Source organism: Hylobates moloch, unplaced genomic scaffold, assembly GCF_009828535.3.
Source record: "Hylobates moloch isolate HMO894 unplaced genomic scaffold, HMol_V3 SCAFFOLD_9, whole genome shotgun sequence".
Lineage (NCBI taxonomy): Eukaryota > Metazoa > Chordata > Mammalia > Primates > Hylobatidae > Hylobates > Hylobates moloch.
In genome coordinates this window covers 18,194,663-18,210,992 of record NW_026652284.1, presented here as the reverse complement: position 1 = coordinate 18,210,992, position 16,330 = coordinate 18,194,663, and the positions used below count along the sequence as shown (strand labels likewise).

The 16,330-nt window shown below is 45.1% G+C and overlaps 1 protein-coding gene and 1 long non-coding RNA gene across 3 annotated transcripts in view; one reads left to right on the top strand and one right to left on the bottom strand.

Annotated features, from left to right (window-relative positions):
* Window positions 1-6,059, bottom strand: part of MICOS10 (mitochondrial contact site and cristae organizing system subunit 10) — a 32,193-nt gene extending 26,134 nt beyond the window's left edge. Inside the window, exon 1 of one of the 2 annotated variants that reach the window (XM_032759141.2) lies at window positions 5,811-6,059. In XM_032759141.2, coding sequence (XP_032615032.1) covers window positions 5,811-5,874 — 64 coding nt within the window. In that variant the 5' untranslated portion in view covers window positions 5,875-6,059. The remainder of the gene's footprint in view (window positions 1-5,810) is intronic. The other variant, XM_032759140.2, reaches the window with a different exon arrangement.
* Window positions 6,060-6,567: 508 nt separating this feature from the next.
* Window positions 6,568-16,020, top strand: LOC131384241 (uncharacterized). Its single transcript, XR_009214902.1, has 3 exons — window positions 6,568-6,623; window positions 10,067-10,131; window positions 15,919-16,020. It is a non-coding gene; the product is annotated as an uncharacterized LOC131384241 (long non-coding RNA).
* The last annotated feature ends 310 nt before the right edge of the window (window positions 16,021-16,330 follow it).

Genomic DNA, 16,330 nt, shown 5'->3' with positions numbered 1-16,330 from the left:
AAATTGAAAACAGACATAACCTCTCATCCAGTCCAGGGTGACAACCCCAAGCTGAGGACATAGGCTCTGTGGAGACCAGAATGATTTAAAGTCTCCTAGGTTGATAAGACACCATGCCTTCTAGTCTCACCAACAAGAAATGTGTGTGACTTATTCATGCTCATTGGGTACTAAGACAGATTACCCATACATACAAGGAAAATAAACACCACAGCCCTTGAACTGAGTGGATAAAAAAAGCCAGAGCATTTAATAAATCTGATAAAACTTAAAAATAAATCCATAAAATAAGCAAAACCCATTAATGACGCATTCACATAAAACTAACGGAACATGCCATTCATAAAATGTAATATTCTTCACTTCTTTTTAATTTCCTGCAATAAGGCTTTGGCACTACCACTTAAACCAACATCATCCCTCTACTTGTTTAAATACAAAAGTGCTCTCTGGTTTATGTTTCTCAGTTGACTATTCCCAAACATTTTTAATACTACTTTATTATTAAGATCTACTGACAGTAATTTACATTCCCAGATGAAATTAAAAGTTGGTATAAGTCCCAAGAACACAAGGATACATGATCAAACATGTGAACGGGCAGAAATCTACTTTACTTGGAGTTTTTCAGTTAAATACTAATTCATTCAGTTAATAAACACACTCTGAGAAGCAAATATGGGCAGAGAACAGTCTACAAAATTCTCAGCAATACATGTCATTCATTTAACAATAATTATTGTACGCCTCCTCTAAACCAGCAGTTAGGGGATCAACAGTGAACACAACAGCCTCTAGTTCTTATGAAGTTTACATTCCAGGGAGAAGGAACAATCAAGTAAAGAAACCAGTAACTAATTTCAAATGGTGAAACATGCTATTAAGAAAAATGATGTGATAAAGAATAAATAGAATACCTAGGAACTTCTTAAATGCTAACAGGGTTACTAAGGAAAAAAGACCTATCAGTGTCAAACTTTATAGATGAACTAGGCAATGTATGTAGTGGCAGTGGCAGGAATAAGAATAGAGGTCAAAAAGAAGTGTAAAAATGTGACAGGAATAAAGAAAAAGAAAGGAACAAGGGCTAAAAGAGTGGAAAAAAGAGAAGTGGATGTGTAACACGTAAGGGCCCACTGTGCCCATCATCAGAGCTCCCTTCCAACAAGAGAGGGATGGGTTTTAATTTTCGCTGTTGTTTTTAGATCCATGGGCTTAATTTATCAGTTCAAACCATACTAGAAATCACCTATTCTTCCACACTATTTGATACAAAATAGAGGTTTTAAAACCCGAATAAACAGGTAAAATATAACTGCTTTTCTTTTTTTTCTTTTCTTTTCTTTTTTTTTTTTTTTTTGAGAAAGGGTCTTGCTGTGTCATTTGGGCTGGAGTGCAGTGGTGCGATCACGGCACACTGCAGCCTCAACCTCTAGGCTCAAGAGATCCTCCCACCTCAGCCTCCCAAGTAGCTGATACCACAGGTGTATGCCAACACACCCAGCTAATATATATATTTTTTGCAGCAATGGGGTCTAACTATGTTGCCCAGGCTGGTCTCGACCTCTTGGGCTCAAGTGATCCTCCCACCTCAGACTCCCAAAGTGCTGGGATTACAGGCCTGAGCCACTGTGCCTGGCCTAGAACTGCTTTTCTTAGGATAGTAATGGGGGCAAGAGTATTTATAAATAAATGTCTCTTCCTACAGGACAAAATCATATGATAAGTTTCTATTAAGATATTATTCAAGCCTCAGGGTGAAAAGGTCCTTGAAGAATACTTTTTTAAAGGACCACAGCCTTAAGTACAGGCTTAAGAAAGCTATTTAACTCAGCTATACAACACCTATGCTAAACACGAGTGACTATAATAGTTATCTTACAGCAAACTGGTGGGAAAATAACCCCGGTGAACCCTGGAAGCAAAACACTTTAGGTATAAGACAACCAAACAGAGAAGGACTCACAGAAGTTGCTGTGCATTCATCATGGCTTCCCTTCAGTCTGTGCCAAACCAGAGTATGAAATTATCAAGATGGATCAGGTGTGGTGGCTCATGCCTGTAATCCCAGCACGTTGGGAGGCCAAGGTAGGTGGATCGTTTGGACCCTGAGTTCAAGACCAGCCTGGGCAACATGGTGAAACCCCATCTCTACAAAAAATACAAAAGTTAGATGGGTGTGGTGGTGCCTACCCACAGTCCCAGCTACTCAGGAGGCTGAGGTGGGAGGATCACCTGAGCTCTGGAGGTCGAGGCTGTGGTGAGCTATGATTGCACCAATGCACTCCAGACTGGGTGACAGAATGAGACCTTGTCTCAAAACAACAAAAATCCACAGTGAAATTATCAAGATGCAGCTGAAAGCCTGCATTGGCCTTTTCTTCCTGTCTGTATCTTCCACCAAACCTCTTACCTATCTTATGACAGGCTGCCATTCCCTGAGTCTCCATCTCCATTTTGAAATACCAGAAAAGCAAGCAGCCAATGAAGTTTAAAGAGTTCCAGAACCTCACTACCCAGAGAAAACAGGAAGCAACACACTCACTATAGAAGAGCATCCACCTTCATGGTCTCAAAGACGACTCAGACTAAAGCCTCCCTTGCTTCTTCTCTCTTCTGCCCTCTCTCTCAGCCCATCACCAACAGGACAACGCCCTTATTTCATAGACGGAGAAAAGTTTGAAATTTCTCAAATATGCCCATTTATTCCAGTCTAACAGGTCAGACTTTTATTACCTCACAATCACAGTACTGCTAGTGTCCTCTGCTCCAAATTCATTCTGCCAGAACAATCATACTAAAATTTCATTTACTAGGTTGGTGCAAAAGTAACTGTGGTCTTTGCCAATTTTTTTTTTAATGGCAACCTAATATATTACATCAATTCCCTGTTGAGGGCAGTGAAATGTCTTATGCTTCTCTATTTGCCTGCTGACTGACCCATAGCTCAATAAATATTTGTTGGTTGAAACCATCCCATGATTACCCACCAGCCTATGCCCAGTGAGCTCTGGAAGCAATAGATTTTTAAGGCAGAGGTGTTGAATACGCAGAAAGCATGTGAAAAAGTCAACAGGCAACTCAAACATCTCCAAAATAAAATGGAATCTCTCTAAGACATTTCACAGTTCTGACTCCACCTAAACCAGCCTCTTTGCACTGAAATTAGGATGCCTGGGTTCTAACGCCAGCTCCTCCACTTCTGGATATTTAACCTCTCTGCGCTTCGGTTTACTCCTCATAAAAATCCAACTTGGCCTTTGCTCAAGTTCTTCTTCCATCGTACCTGACTATTCAATCCCAAGCCATTCTACAAAGGTCAGTTGAAGGCCCTTCCACACTCTTACTGAATGACCTCAGCCCATCCCTTCAGTCACTTAATATACAACCCTACAGCAAAAGAGTCTGAATCACTCATTTTAACTTATACCTGAGATCGTACATCACCTCGCCTCATTTAATTACTCCACATGTATATGCCGCACCCCTACCAATGTTCTACGCATGAGAGACAGAGTGACACTATTCACTACCTCACATGGTCTTGAGTAGCACAATAATATTAATATCAACAACTACTGGCTGGGTGCAGTGGCTCAAGCTTGTAATCCCAGCGCTTTGGGAGTCTGAGGAGGATGGATCACTTAAGCCCAGAAGTTTGACACCAGCCTGAGGAACATGGCAAAACACCGCCTCTACCAAAAAATACAAAAATAGTTGAGCATGGTGGTGCACACCTATAGTCCCAGCTACTCAGGAGGCTGAGGTGGGAGGATCACTTGAGCCCAAGGAGACAGAGGTTGCAGTGAGCCGAGATCCCACCACTACACTCCAGCCTGGGTGACAGAGCCAGACCCTATTTCAAAAAAATAAAAAACAACTATTATGAGTGTGGCGCATTGGCTCATGACTGTAATCCTGGCATTTTGGGAGGCTGAGGCAGGGGGATCGCTTGAGCCCAGGAGTTAAGAGACCAACCTGGGCAACATAGGGAGACCCTGCCTGCATAAACAAATAAGTTAATTAAAAATAAATATAAATAAAATACATTAAAAAATTTTAAAACCCAGTTATTATGACTACCATTACTGTATACATAAAGCACCAGGCACTGTGCTAAATAGCTTATGTATTTTTCTGTCCTTTACTTTTTTTAATACTTTCAGGTAAATCTCTTTTTATCACCATTTCATAGTTGAGAAAGAGACTTTACCCAAAGCTACAAAATTAGTAAGGATAGGCGAGAAGAGTGAGAGTGGATGATTCGAACTCAGCTCTGTCTACCTCCAAAGCCCCTTCTTCTTTCTTTAAGGAAAGGGTCTCACTTTGTTTCCCAGGCTGGTCTCCAACTCCTGATCTCAGGCGATCCTCCCGCCTCGGCCTCCCGAAGTGCTGGGATTACAGGCCTGAGCCACTTCGCCCAGCTCAAAGCCCTTTCTTAACTACATGACATTGTCTAGTAACTACTTTGGTCATTTCATAGCTAGGTGTTAAGTCTTCTCTCTGAACTGCAAGCTGTTAACAGTAACAAAACAAAAGTGACTGTTTAGTCGCTTCCAAAATAACCCATTCCTAAGTGATCCATATTCAAGCCTTTACATAAACTAACTCATTTAATCCTCCCAACGACTCTGAGATAGTAACAATTATTACTGCCGATTTCCAAGTAGGAATCAGGCACAGAAAAGTTACATAATTTGCCCCAAATCACTTGACTGTAAGTGCTGAATTCAGAGGTGAAATGGTAACTGACAAATTGTTTCATTTATTGACTCACTCTCAACAATTTTCATTAAGCACTCTTTTAGGGACTGGGGATGGGGCAGTGACTAAACCAGAAAACATTCCTGCTCTCATGGAGCTTACAATCTTATTCCTCAATGTTTTCATTCAAAGACACAATCCTAAATCCTCTTAAATACCCTAAGATTACCACACAAAATATCACATTTGGGTAACAAAAATTAGCATCGAAGAAGGAACATGGGACTTGACCCCAGAAAACCTGGGTAAAATCCCTAATTTTGCCATTTGTTAGCTGTGACCGTGGGCAAATTCCTTCACCTGACTCTCCATTTCATAGCCTGTAAAAAGATTATTTCGCACAATGAAGACAATATACGCTCAATAAACGAGTTTCCTTTCTCCTCCCCGCCACACAGTGACTTCATAATTTGTGCCTTCACTGAGCACGTGTTAAAGGACTACGCAGAGTTACATTAACGTGAACAACTTCTTACTTTCCAGCGCAATTCTCCTTCCAGATCATCACCCCTCTAAGTTCAGGCCCCAGACTACTCTGATTCAAATAAATCAGGTGGCAAGTCGGGAATGACAGCAACTCGCATCAGGGCCTGGCGGTGTCTACGAAATGCTCCAGGTGACCTTCTCCAGAAGGCACTTTGGTTTCCGCCTGGGAGCAGCGTGGCCTCCTGCGCCGGTTCCCCGCCGCGTGCCGGGGGATGCACCACCCCAGAGGAGAACCCCGCGGCTCCGGCACGAGGGTGTGCCCCGACACTGTCTTCCACTCAAAAGCTCTGCGACTCTCCTGCCACCTGCCAACCCCGACCACCTCCTCGGGGCTGCAACTCCACCCCGCACTCGGGCCACTGCTCCGGCTCCTCGGGTCTGTGCCCGCTGCCCGAGTGACCTCCCGCCGGGGCCCGGGCGGCTCGCCCTGGCCAGAGGGGCTGGAAAAGGCCGAGCGGCCTGACCTCCCGTGGGGCTTCCCTTCCTTCCTCCTGGGCAGCGCAGCCTGGAGCCAGCAGCTCTGCTACCGGCTGGGCCTGCCGGGGCGAGAAGCCCCTTACCTATCTTCACGACCGCATCCGCCAGGCACCGGTCCCACTTCCTGCCGAGCTCCGACTCCGACATGTTCCCCACCCGGGCCTCCAGCTTTCCTCTCGGCCGGCCCCCGCGCTCCGACCCCTGCAAGTCTCGCGAGAGCTGGAAACAAGTCCCAGGTCAGGAAGGCCGGCGCAGACGCTCCAGATATCGCGAGATGATCCGGTGCTTCCATCCCTTCCGGTTTTTTCAGTTGGTCGTCAAGGTGACGAGTTGCCTGGAGGCTCGAGGTGACCCTGACCTTGGGGCTGCGCCTATGGGTTGCGAGGCTGACAGTTTCCTAGGCGTCACCCCAAGCCGTGTCCAGGCCTTTCCTCTGCACCAAAGTGCGACATTGGCCCTGGAAATCCCCCGGGCAAGAGAGGGCACAGACTTGATTTATTCATTCATTAACGTACTCACCTTCACTTTCCCTACTCACTCTCTCATTCGTTCACTGGTTGCTTGTATTGGAATTCCCGCCTGAACCACTAACACCGAAACTGCTCTGGGAAAGGTTACCTACCGCCAAATCAGATGGACGCTTTTCTGACCTCTGTATCGCATTCCACACGATTGTCCCTCCCTCTGATCCTCCCTGGCTCCTCTATTCGTTTCATTCCCGGTAATGCCACTCTTTCCTCTTCTCCCCATCTGCTGTTGTCTGTTGGTTTCCTCCAGGGCTGCCTTTTCTCTGCCAGCTGTTTAAGGAGTGTTGGTTCGCAAGCTTCCATCAAGTCTCTTTTCACTCTACAGACTCTCCCTGAATAATTGCAAACACTGCCAAATTGTATCTCCAGGTAAAACGTCTACCTCAGGCCTCCTATCCATGTATATATTTACACACACACACACACGCACACACACACACATACATACACAGGGTGCCCTCTGTATCTGTGGGTTTTGCATCCATGGATTTAACCAACCATGGACCAGAAACAATTTTGAATCAAATAAAAAATAATGCAAAATTTAAAATACAGTACAACTATTTACGTAGTATTTACATTGTATTAGGTATTATAAGTAGAGATGATTTAAAATATATGGGCGCCAGCACAGTGGCATGCGACCGTAGTCCCAGCTACTTGGGAGGCTGAGATGGGAGGATTGCTTGAGACTAGGAGTTCGACTTCATCTCTTAAAAAAAAAAAATAAGTAATTTTTAAAAAGGATATGTGAGCATGTGTGTAGGTTGTATGCAAATACCACGCCATTTTATATATGGGACTTGAGCATCCTGCATTTTGGTAACTGCAAGATCCTGAAACTAAATGCCCACAGCTATCAAGAGAGATTGTATATCCAGCCTACTGGCTAGTGTCATTGATTTTAGTCTTCCATCCTACCAACAAATATAAATCTGACCATGTTATGCCTCTGATTAGAAGCTGTCAATGAAGGCCGAGAGCAGTGGCTCACACCTGTAATCCCAATACTCTGGGAGGCTGAGGCGGGAGGATTGCTTGAGGCCAGTAGTTCAAGACCAGCCTAGGCAGCATAGTGAGACTCCTGTCTCTACAAAAAATTTAAAAAATTAGCCAGGCTAATGTGATGTGTGCCTTTAGTCCCAGCTACTTAGGAGGCTGAGGTGGGAGGATCACTTGAGCCTGGGAAGTGGAGGCTACATTGAGCCATGTTCATGCCACTGCACTCCAGCCTGAGCATCAGAGTGATACCCTATCGCAAAAAAAAAAAAAAAAAAAAAAAAAAAAAGAAAGCTGTCAATGACTCCCATTCATACACTGGATCTATCCAAGCTTCAACACTGCACTGATTCTAGGAAGCCTAGTCAGATAGAGCTTAGAGCTGCCTTCCCCTTCTCATTGTCTCACTACTCTGCCTACCCACATTGATTTCTCTACTTAGTACTGAAACATCTGGTTGTAGATATTATCTGCTAGTAGAACTAGAAGTTGCCCCTTCGTCTTCATACTTCCAGTCAGAGCACAATGCCTTGCATAGTAGGGTCTTCTATGAAATATTTGTTGAACTGAATTGAATTTATTCACCTGTTGCCCAGGTTGGAGTGCAGTGGCGCGATCTTGGCTCACTGCAACCTCCGCCTCCTGGGTTCAAGCAATTCTTCTGCCTCAGCTTCCAAAATAGCTGGGATTACAGGCGCCCACCACCACACCTGGCTAACTTTTTGTGTTTTTTTAGTAGAGATGGGGTTTTTGCCATATTGGCCAGGCTGGTCTTGACTCCTGGCCTCAAGTGATCTGCCCACCCCAGCCTCCCAAAGTGCTGGGATTACAGGCATCGTTCAACTATTTATTTGCAACTTTGACAGCAAAACTCTGTTGTACCTCTGCCTTCAAGATAACTTCTATGACCACCCTTCCTTTCTCCTAGTTCTCTATTTTTGTAATTATTCTTTTTCTTTTTTTTTTTTTTCGAGACAGAGTCTTGCTCTGTCACCCAGGCTGGAGTGCAGTGGCGTGATCTTGGCTCACTGCAACTTCTGCCTCCCAGGTTCAAGAGATTCTCCTGTCTCAGCCACCTGAGTAGTTGGGATTACAGGCACGTGCCACCACCCCCAGCTAATTTTTGTATTTTCAGTAGAGATGGGGTTTCGCCATGTTGGCCAAGCTGGTCTCGAACTCCTGACCTCAGGTGATCCACCCACCTCGGCCTCCCAAAGTTCTGGGATTGCAGGCGTGAGCCATCGTGCCCAGCCCTATTATTCCTATTCTTTAAATTTTTCTTGCTTTTCCTTTTTTATAGAGGTGAGGTTTTGCTATGCTGCCCAGGCTGGTCTCGAACTCCTGGGCTCAAGCCATCCTCCCACTTTGTCCTCCCAGAGGGCTAGGATTATAGGCATGAACCACCATGCCCGGCCCCTTCTCCTAATTCTCATCAGAGCTACTTATCAGATGATTTGTGTTTTTAATAATTATTTGTAATTTTAATAATTATTTATGTGCCTTTTGGATTTTGACTGTGAGCAAATTGAGAATGGAGGCTGTGCCATTTCTGTATCCCTAATGCTTAGCAGAGAGCTTGGTATATATTGGATTCTCAAAAAATGCTTGTCGAATGGACATAAAAATGAATAAGTAAGGCCGGACGCAGTGGCTCACACCTGTAATCCCAGCACTTTGGGAGGCTGAGGCGGGCGGATCACGAGGTCAGGAGATCGAGACCATCCTGGCTAACATGGTGAAACCCTGTCTCTACTAAAAATACAAAAAATTAGCTGGGCATGGTGGCGGGCGCCTGTAGTCCCAGCTACTCGGGAGGCTGAGGCAGGAGAATGGCATGAACCCGGGAGGCAGAGCTGGCAGTGAGCTGAGATGGCGCCACTGCACTCTAGCCTGGGCGACAGAGCAAGACTCTGTCTCAAAAAAAAAAAAAAAAGGAATAAATATATGAACAAATGATTTAATTAATCAGAAAGAGAATAAGTCCCTGTTCTGGGGAAACTGTATAGTGTAACATTTCTGTTGAAAAAGAAAAGGAAAATAAACTTCACTAAAATACCTATCACATGGCTGGGTGCAGTGGCTCATTCCTGTAAACCATTTTGGGAGGCCGAGGCAGGAGGATCACGTGAGCCCAGGAGGTCAAGGCTGTAGTGAGCCGTGATGGTGCCACTGCACTCCAGCCTGGGTGACAGAGCGAGACCCTGTCTCTAAATAATACCTATGGTGTGTCATAAATAGCTCCAGGCACTTCGCATAATTTCATTTATTCTCACAGCAGGTTGAGATTAGCATCTTCGTTTTCAGATTTGGAAACTGAGTCTCCGAGAAGTTAAGCAACACAGAAGATGCACAAAGCTCCATATTGTGTAGATTTAAAACTGACAAAGACATTTTTATTGGATTCAAGAGAGTTGTAAACTCTTGCAAAAGGTAGAGAGCAAGTTACAAAAGCAATCGGAGGCAGATGTGATAGCATGAATCTGGAGCCAGGCTCTCTGGGCGCAGATCCCAGCTTTCCCATTTCCTAGCCTTCTTTCTATTGTTCTCTTTTCCCACCATTCCTTCCCCAGTACAATGTTTTGTTCACTGCTATAACCCTAGCCCTATAAGATTATCTCACACATAGTGTCTGCTTGATAAATATTTGTTGGTTGAATGAATAAAATGAATGAAAACTCTGGAGTTTTTGTACTTCTTGAAGAACAAAGATTAATACAAGTGGGGAAAAATATTTTTTTAAAAAAAACCAGCAATACACTCATTGTAAACTTAGTTACATTCAAAATGATTAAAAATAGGTTTCTCATTGCTAGGGTTACAAACATGTGAAGAAGGAAAGCTACAAAGAACTCTATGCTGTTGGATTGGAATTGAAGGTGTCAGTATGACCTCATGGTATTTAATATAATAAAGATAAGAAAATACTCAGAGGATGACAGTGACATGTTAAAGTATTTTATTTACTTATGTTATTTAGAGACAAAATATCATTCTGTTGCTCAGACTGGAGTGCAGTGACACTATCATAGATCGCTGCAGCCTCAAACTCCTGGGCTCAAGCAATCCTCCCACCTCAGCCTCCCAAGTGGTTAGGACAACAGGCACATACCACCTGGCCCGCTATTTTATTTTATTATTATTATTATTATTATTATTATTATTATTATTTGAGACAGAGTCTGTCTCTGTCACCCAGGCTGGAATGCAGTGGCGTAATCTCACTCACTGCAAGCTCCACCTCCCAGGCTCAAGTGATCCTCCTACCTCAGCCTCCCAAGTAGCTGGGACTACAGGTACACACCATCACATCTGGCTGATTTTTGTATGTTTTGTAGAGATGGGGTGTCACCATATTGCCCAGGCTGCTCTTGAACTCCTGAGCTCAAGCAGTCTTCTTACCTTGGCCTTCCAAACTGTTGAGGTTATAGGTGTGAGCCACTGCGCCCAGCCCAAACTGATTTAGTGACTACAAACTGCCTAAAATAGTGCTTGGCTCCTAATTGGAATTCTGTAATTCATTATTATTATAGCACTGCTCTTAATTGTCTGGAACAGGTTTCACCAAGATAGAAGTTTACATTTCAAATGAGTAAAGACAGACTCCTGTAAGAGGAAGAGAGCCAACATCTTTTTACACTGTATCGAAGAAAAATAAAAAACCAAAGACTGTCACTTAAATAGGCTAGACTTTAGCCTCAACTGGTTAATCAACTAAACATAAACTCTTTGTTTAGTTTACTAGGTTGTAAATTCAGCTTCCTTAACGTCGCAGATTAGAATGTTCTATACCACAGCACCTGCATAAATAAAGGTCTTTTAGATGCCAGTGATTTTCTTCGTGGTTTCTCTGCAATTAAAAACTAATTTCTTACACTGGGTGCAGTGGCTCACGCCTGTAATCTGAGCGCTTTGGGAGGCCAAGGTGGGAGGATCACTTGAGCCCAGGAGTTCAAAACCAACCTGGGCAACACAGGGAGACTCTGTCTCTACAAATGGTAAAAACAGATAGCTGAGTGTGGTGGTGCACAGCTAGAGTCCCAGCTAGTTGGGAGGCTGAGGCAGGAGGATCACTTGAGCCCAGGAGGTCAAGGTTGTAGTGAGCTGTGATCATGCCACAGCATTCCAGCCTGGGTGACAGAGCAAGACCCTGTCAAAAAAAAAAAGGAGAAAAGAAAAAAAAAACAACTCTAATTCCTTTCTTAAAGAAGAGTCATATTTTTTTTGTTGTATTTCATATCTTCTTTTTCCAAGAGGGGTCCTATATCATTTTGTCCCTTCAGGAATGTGTTCAGAGTCAAAATCTACTACATAGCTGCTTTGTTTGGTTCCAAAGCCCAGGGACTCCCTCCCCTTTTTAATGTATGTGTATGTATGAAATATTCCAAGCGTTCGGAAAAGTGCTAAGAACATGGCCAGGTGTGGTGGCTCACATCTGTAATCCCAACAGAGGGATTGCACTCCAGGAGTGCAGTGGTGTGATCTCAGCTCACTGCAACCTCCGCCTCCCGGGTTCAAGCAGTTCTCCTGCCTCAGCCTCCCAAGTCACTGGGATTAAAGGTGCACACCACCACAGCTGGCTAATTTTTGTATTTTTAGTAGAGACGGGGTTTTACCATGTTGGCCAGGCTGGTCTTGAACTCCTGACCTCAAGAGATCCACCCCTCTTGGCCTCCCAAAGTGCTGGGATTACAGGCATGAGCCATTGTGCCCAGCTTCAACTGATGTTCTGTGTTCTCACATGGCCCTACCCTTGAGGCCAGAAGGTCTCAGTGTAGGACACAAGCTTGAGAGTTAGAACCAAAGTGAGTTTAAATGTGGCCTCATGTACAGTATGTGTTTAAATTAACCTTAGAGAGAGTTTGAGCTGAGCAAATGCTTGGAAAGGTGTGTTTGAAGGTGGAATTTCTCATTTACCCACATTTAAAGGTGCACATAAATAGATTTGTGAGACAGCATGAGTTTGAGGCAAATGCCATCACTGAATTAGTTTGGATTTAAGTATGTGAGCTTTAGAGTGAGTCGGTGAAAGTTTAAACATTATACCTTGAGGCCAGGTGCAGTGGCTCATGCCTGTAATCCCAGCACTTTGGGAGGCCGAGGCGGGAGGATTGCTTGAGCTCAGGAGTTCCAGATCAGCCTGGGCAAGATGACAAAACCCCATCTCTACAAAAAAGCACAAAAATTACCCAGGAATGGTGGTGTGCACCTGTACTCTCAACTACTTGGGAGGCTGAGGTGGGAGGATCACTTGAGCCCAGGAAGTGGAGGTTGAAGTGAGCTGAGATGGTGCCACTGCACTCCAGCCTGGGTGGCAAAGCCAGAGCCTGTCTCAAAACAAACAAACAAACAAAAAACAGCACTAAAGCTTGAGTATGAATACTTCAAAGTCCAGCCCAAACCCTGTATATGTGTCTACAACAGGGCAATCCCAGGCTTTTTTTTTTTTTTTAAGATGGTCTCACTGTGTTGCCCAGGCTGGAGTGCAGTGGCACAATCACAGCTCACTGCAGCCCTGACCTCCCAGGCTCAGGTGATCTTCCCGCCTCAACCCCTCAAGTAGCTGGAACTACAGGCACGTGCCATCATACCTGGCTAATTTTTGTATTTTTTGTAGAGACAGGGTTTCTCCATGTTGCCCAGGCTGGTCTCGAACTCCTGGGCTCAAGGGATCCTCCCACCTCAGCCTCCCAAAGTGCTGAGATTACAGGCATGAGCCACTGCAGTCAAGTTAGCTTTGATTTTTACCCGGATTATATGAACTCAGCCTTGATGGAGTAACTGGCTAGTGCTTGCCTGGTTCTGTTTGGTTAATTAAAAATTAGAGGCTCTGCTCGGTGACTCAACACTTGTAATCCCAGCACTTTGGGAGGCCAAGGTGGGTGGATCACTTGAGGTCAGGAGTTCCAGACCAGCCTGGCCAACATGGTGAAACCTCATCTCTACTAAAAATAAAAATATTAGCCGGGCATGGTGGTGCGTGCCTGTAGTACCAGCTACTTGGGAGGCTGAGGCAGGAGAACTGCTTGAACTCGGGAGGCAGAGGTTGCAGTGAGCTGAGATCGTGCCACTGTACTCCAGCCTGGCTGAAAGAGCAAGATTCGCATTAAAAAAAAAAAAAAATTAGAGGCTGGGCTCGGTGGCTCATGCCTGTAATTCCAGCACTTTGGGAGGCCGAGGTGGGTGGGTCACTTGAGGTCAGGAGTTTGAAACCAGCCTGGCCAAGGTGGTGAAACCCCATCTCTATTAAAAATACAAAGATTAGCTAGGTGTGGTGTCACGTGCCTGCAATCCCAGCTAACTTGGGTGGCTGAGGTGGGAGAATCACTTGAATCTAGGAGGCAGAGGTTGCAGTGAGCCAAGATTGCACCACTGCACTCCATAAAATATATATTTTTTGGGGGGGTGGGGGGGACAGAGTCTCACTCTGTCTCCCAGGCTGGAGTGCAGTAGCACATTCTCAGCTCACTGCAGCCTCAACTTCCTGGGCTTAAGGGATCCTCCCACCTCAGGCTCCTGAGTAGCTGGGATTACAGGTGCATGCCACCATATGTGGCTAATTTTTGTATCTTTTTTGTAGAGACAGGGTTTCACTTTGTTGCCCAGGCTGGTCTCAAATTCCTAAGCCCTGGTGATCATCCCACCTCAGCTTCCCAAAGTGCTGAGGCTACAGGTATAGAAAATATTTCTAAACATGGGGTTCAAGTAGCGGGAAAGGCATTCTTGCCAAGAAATAGGTTGGGTAGCCTCTTCTTGATTTTTTTTCTGTCTTACAGAGGAAGGGTCGGTATCTCAGTTCCGAAGTGGCACTTAGGTCTGTCTGCCTCTAAAGCCACACCTTTACCTGGGAGGTGGATGGATGGGTTTCAGAGGGTCTGTCCATGAATTCCTGAAACTCCATGCAAATCTTATATATGAGTGCATATTGTTTTTGCTTTGACTCCATAGCTTTCTTCAGCTTCTCAAAGGGACCCAGATACAAAGGTAAAGACCCATTGACCAGGAGCCAAATACAGGTCTTGGGAGGATGCCAGTCCCTCCAGCAGAGGGCAGTGGCGCCCACATTCACCGACCTCCTTGACCTTGTAATACTGGTTATCAAGAGCTTGGAGAGGTTGAGCCAGGTAGACCTGACCCAAGGGCACCAAAAGACAACTCAGACCTTCCCCTACCCTCCCTGTTGGGTTGGTTTTGAGATCCCATTTTCAACCCCAGTTACCACATCATGGGATGCATCAGCACTCAAGCAGTGGCTCTGAGAAAGATCACCTTCTCCCTTCAACTTCCTGAAAGGGCCTGGAATATTCTTCCCAGAGACAAATATCTTTCCAAGCTTTGTTGCTCCTTCATCAATCTTGATTTCTCTTGCTTCTTTTAAGAACATGTTTAGACCACCAGGACTACCATTGATCCAGAGGTCCTGGTCGGAAGACATTTTTTCAGTGGAAATTTGAGTGAACTAACTTTGATTCTCAGTTGGATAACCCGTACCCATAGATAAACACCCTAGCTCCTCAACATTTTTTTTTTTTGAGGTGGAGTTTTGCTCTTGTTGCCCAGGCTGCAGTGCAATGGCATGATCTTGGCTCACCACAACCTCTGCCTCCCTGGCTGAAGCGATTCTCCTGCCTTAGCCTCCCAAGTAGCTGGGATTACAGGCATGCGCCACTGTGCCTGGCTAATTTTGTATTTTTAGTAGAGATGGGGTTTCTCCATGTTGGTCAGGCTGGCCTTGAACTCCTGACCTTAGGTGATCCACCCGCCTCAGCCTCCCAAAGCACTGAGATTACAGGCGTGAGCCACCGCGCCCGGCCAGCTCCTCAACTTTTAAGAATGGTTTCACTTTCTTCTTATCTCTTTTGTTACTCTCCCATGCATAAAGTCTCCATCTTGGTGAAACTGTTTCTGGAAAGCTTTGGGCTTTCCAACAAGCTCTTGAAGAGGTTACTCCTTCCTTCCTGTTTGCATTTTCTTTCCCATCCTTCAGTTTCTTCTTCCGCCATTGAGCCTTTTCTGACTGAAAAGAAGCAGTGGAGGGCTGGTCACGATGGCTCATGCCTGTAATCCCAGCACTTTGGGAGATGAAGGTGGGCAGATCACCTGAGGTCAGGAGTTTGAGACCAGCCTGGCTAACATGGTGAAGCCCCGTCTCTACTAAAAATCCAAAAAAGCAGCCAGTCATGATGGCATGCGCCTGTAGTCCCAGCTACTCTGGAGACTAAGGCAGGAGAATCGCTTGAGCCCAGGATGCAGAGGTTGCAGTGAGCCGAGATTGCACCATTTCACTCCAGCCTGGGCAACAGAGCAAGACTCTGTCTCAAAAAAAAAAAGAAAAGCACTGAAGCATAGAGGTTAAGGACTCAGAAGGATTAAGGAAGCAAGCCTTGTAGCTAACTGGTGAGAGAGTCTTGCAGGAGAAGAGAGGAACAAGTGCAATGGCCCTTGGGTGGGAGGCTGTTTGGCCCTTTAGAGGCACAGTGGATGGACAGAGTGCGCCAACAGGAGATAAAGTTAGAGGTATGATGGACTCAGATAGTGTAGGGCCTTGCAGGGCATGCCAAAGACTTTGGTCTAACTCTGAGTGAGAGGGGAAGGCCCTAGATGGTTTCAGGAGGGGGAATGACACCATCTCTCTCTTTTTTTTTTTTTTTTTTTTTTTTTTTTACAGAACCACTCTGACCATGGCGTTGAGAATAGAATGTTGGGGGCAAGGGCAAGAGAGCCAAGTAGAAGACCCTTATAATGATCCAAGAATGATGGGAAAGGAGGTGGTAAGGAGAGGCTGGCTTCTGGATATACTTTGAAGGTAGAGCTGATGGGATTTGCTGATACATTGGATGTGAGGTTTAAGAATAAAGAAAGACGAGTTAAGGATGATTTTAAGGTTTTTGGTGTGAGACAATGGAAAGATGGAGTTGACACTGAGATGGGAAAAACTAGGAGAAAAAAGTTTGGATGGGAGGGGTTGGAATCGGTGCAATTTTGGGTAGGTTAAGTTTGGAGATGCCTGTTAGACCCAGTTTATATGCTGCCCCATCTTCCCTCAATCCTCTCTGCTGCCCCAAGCCTGGACTCTCCCT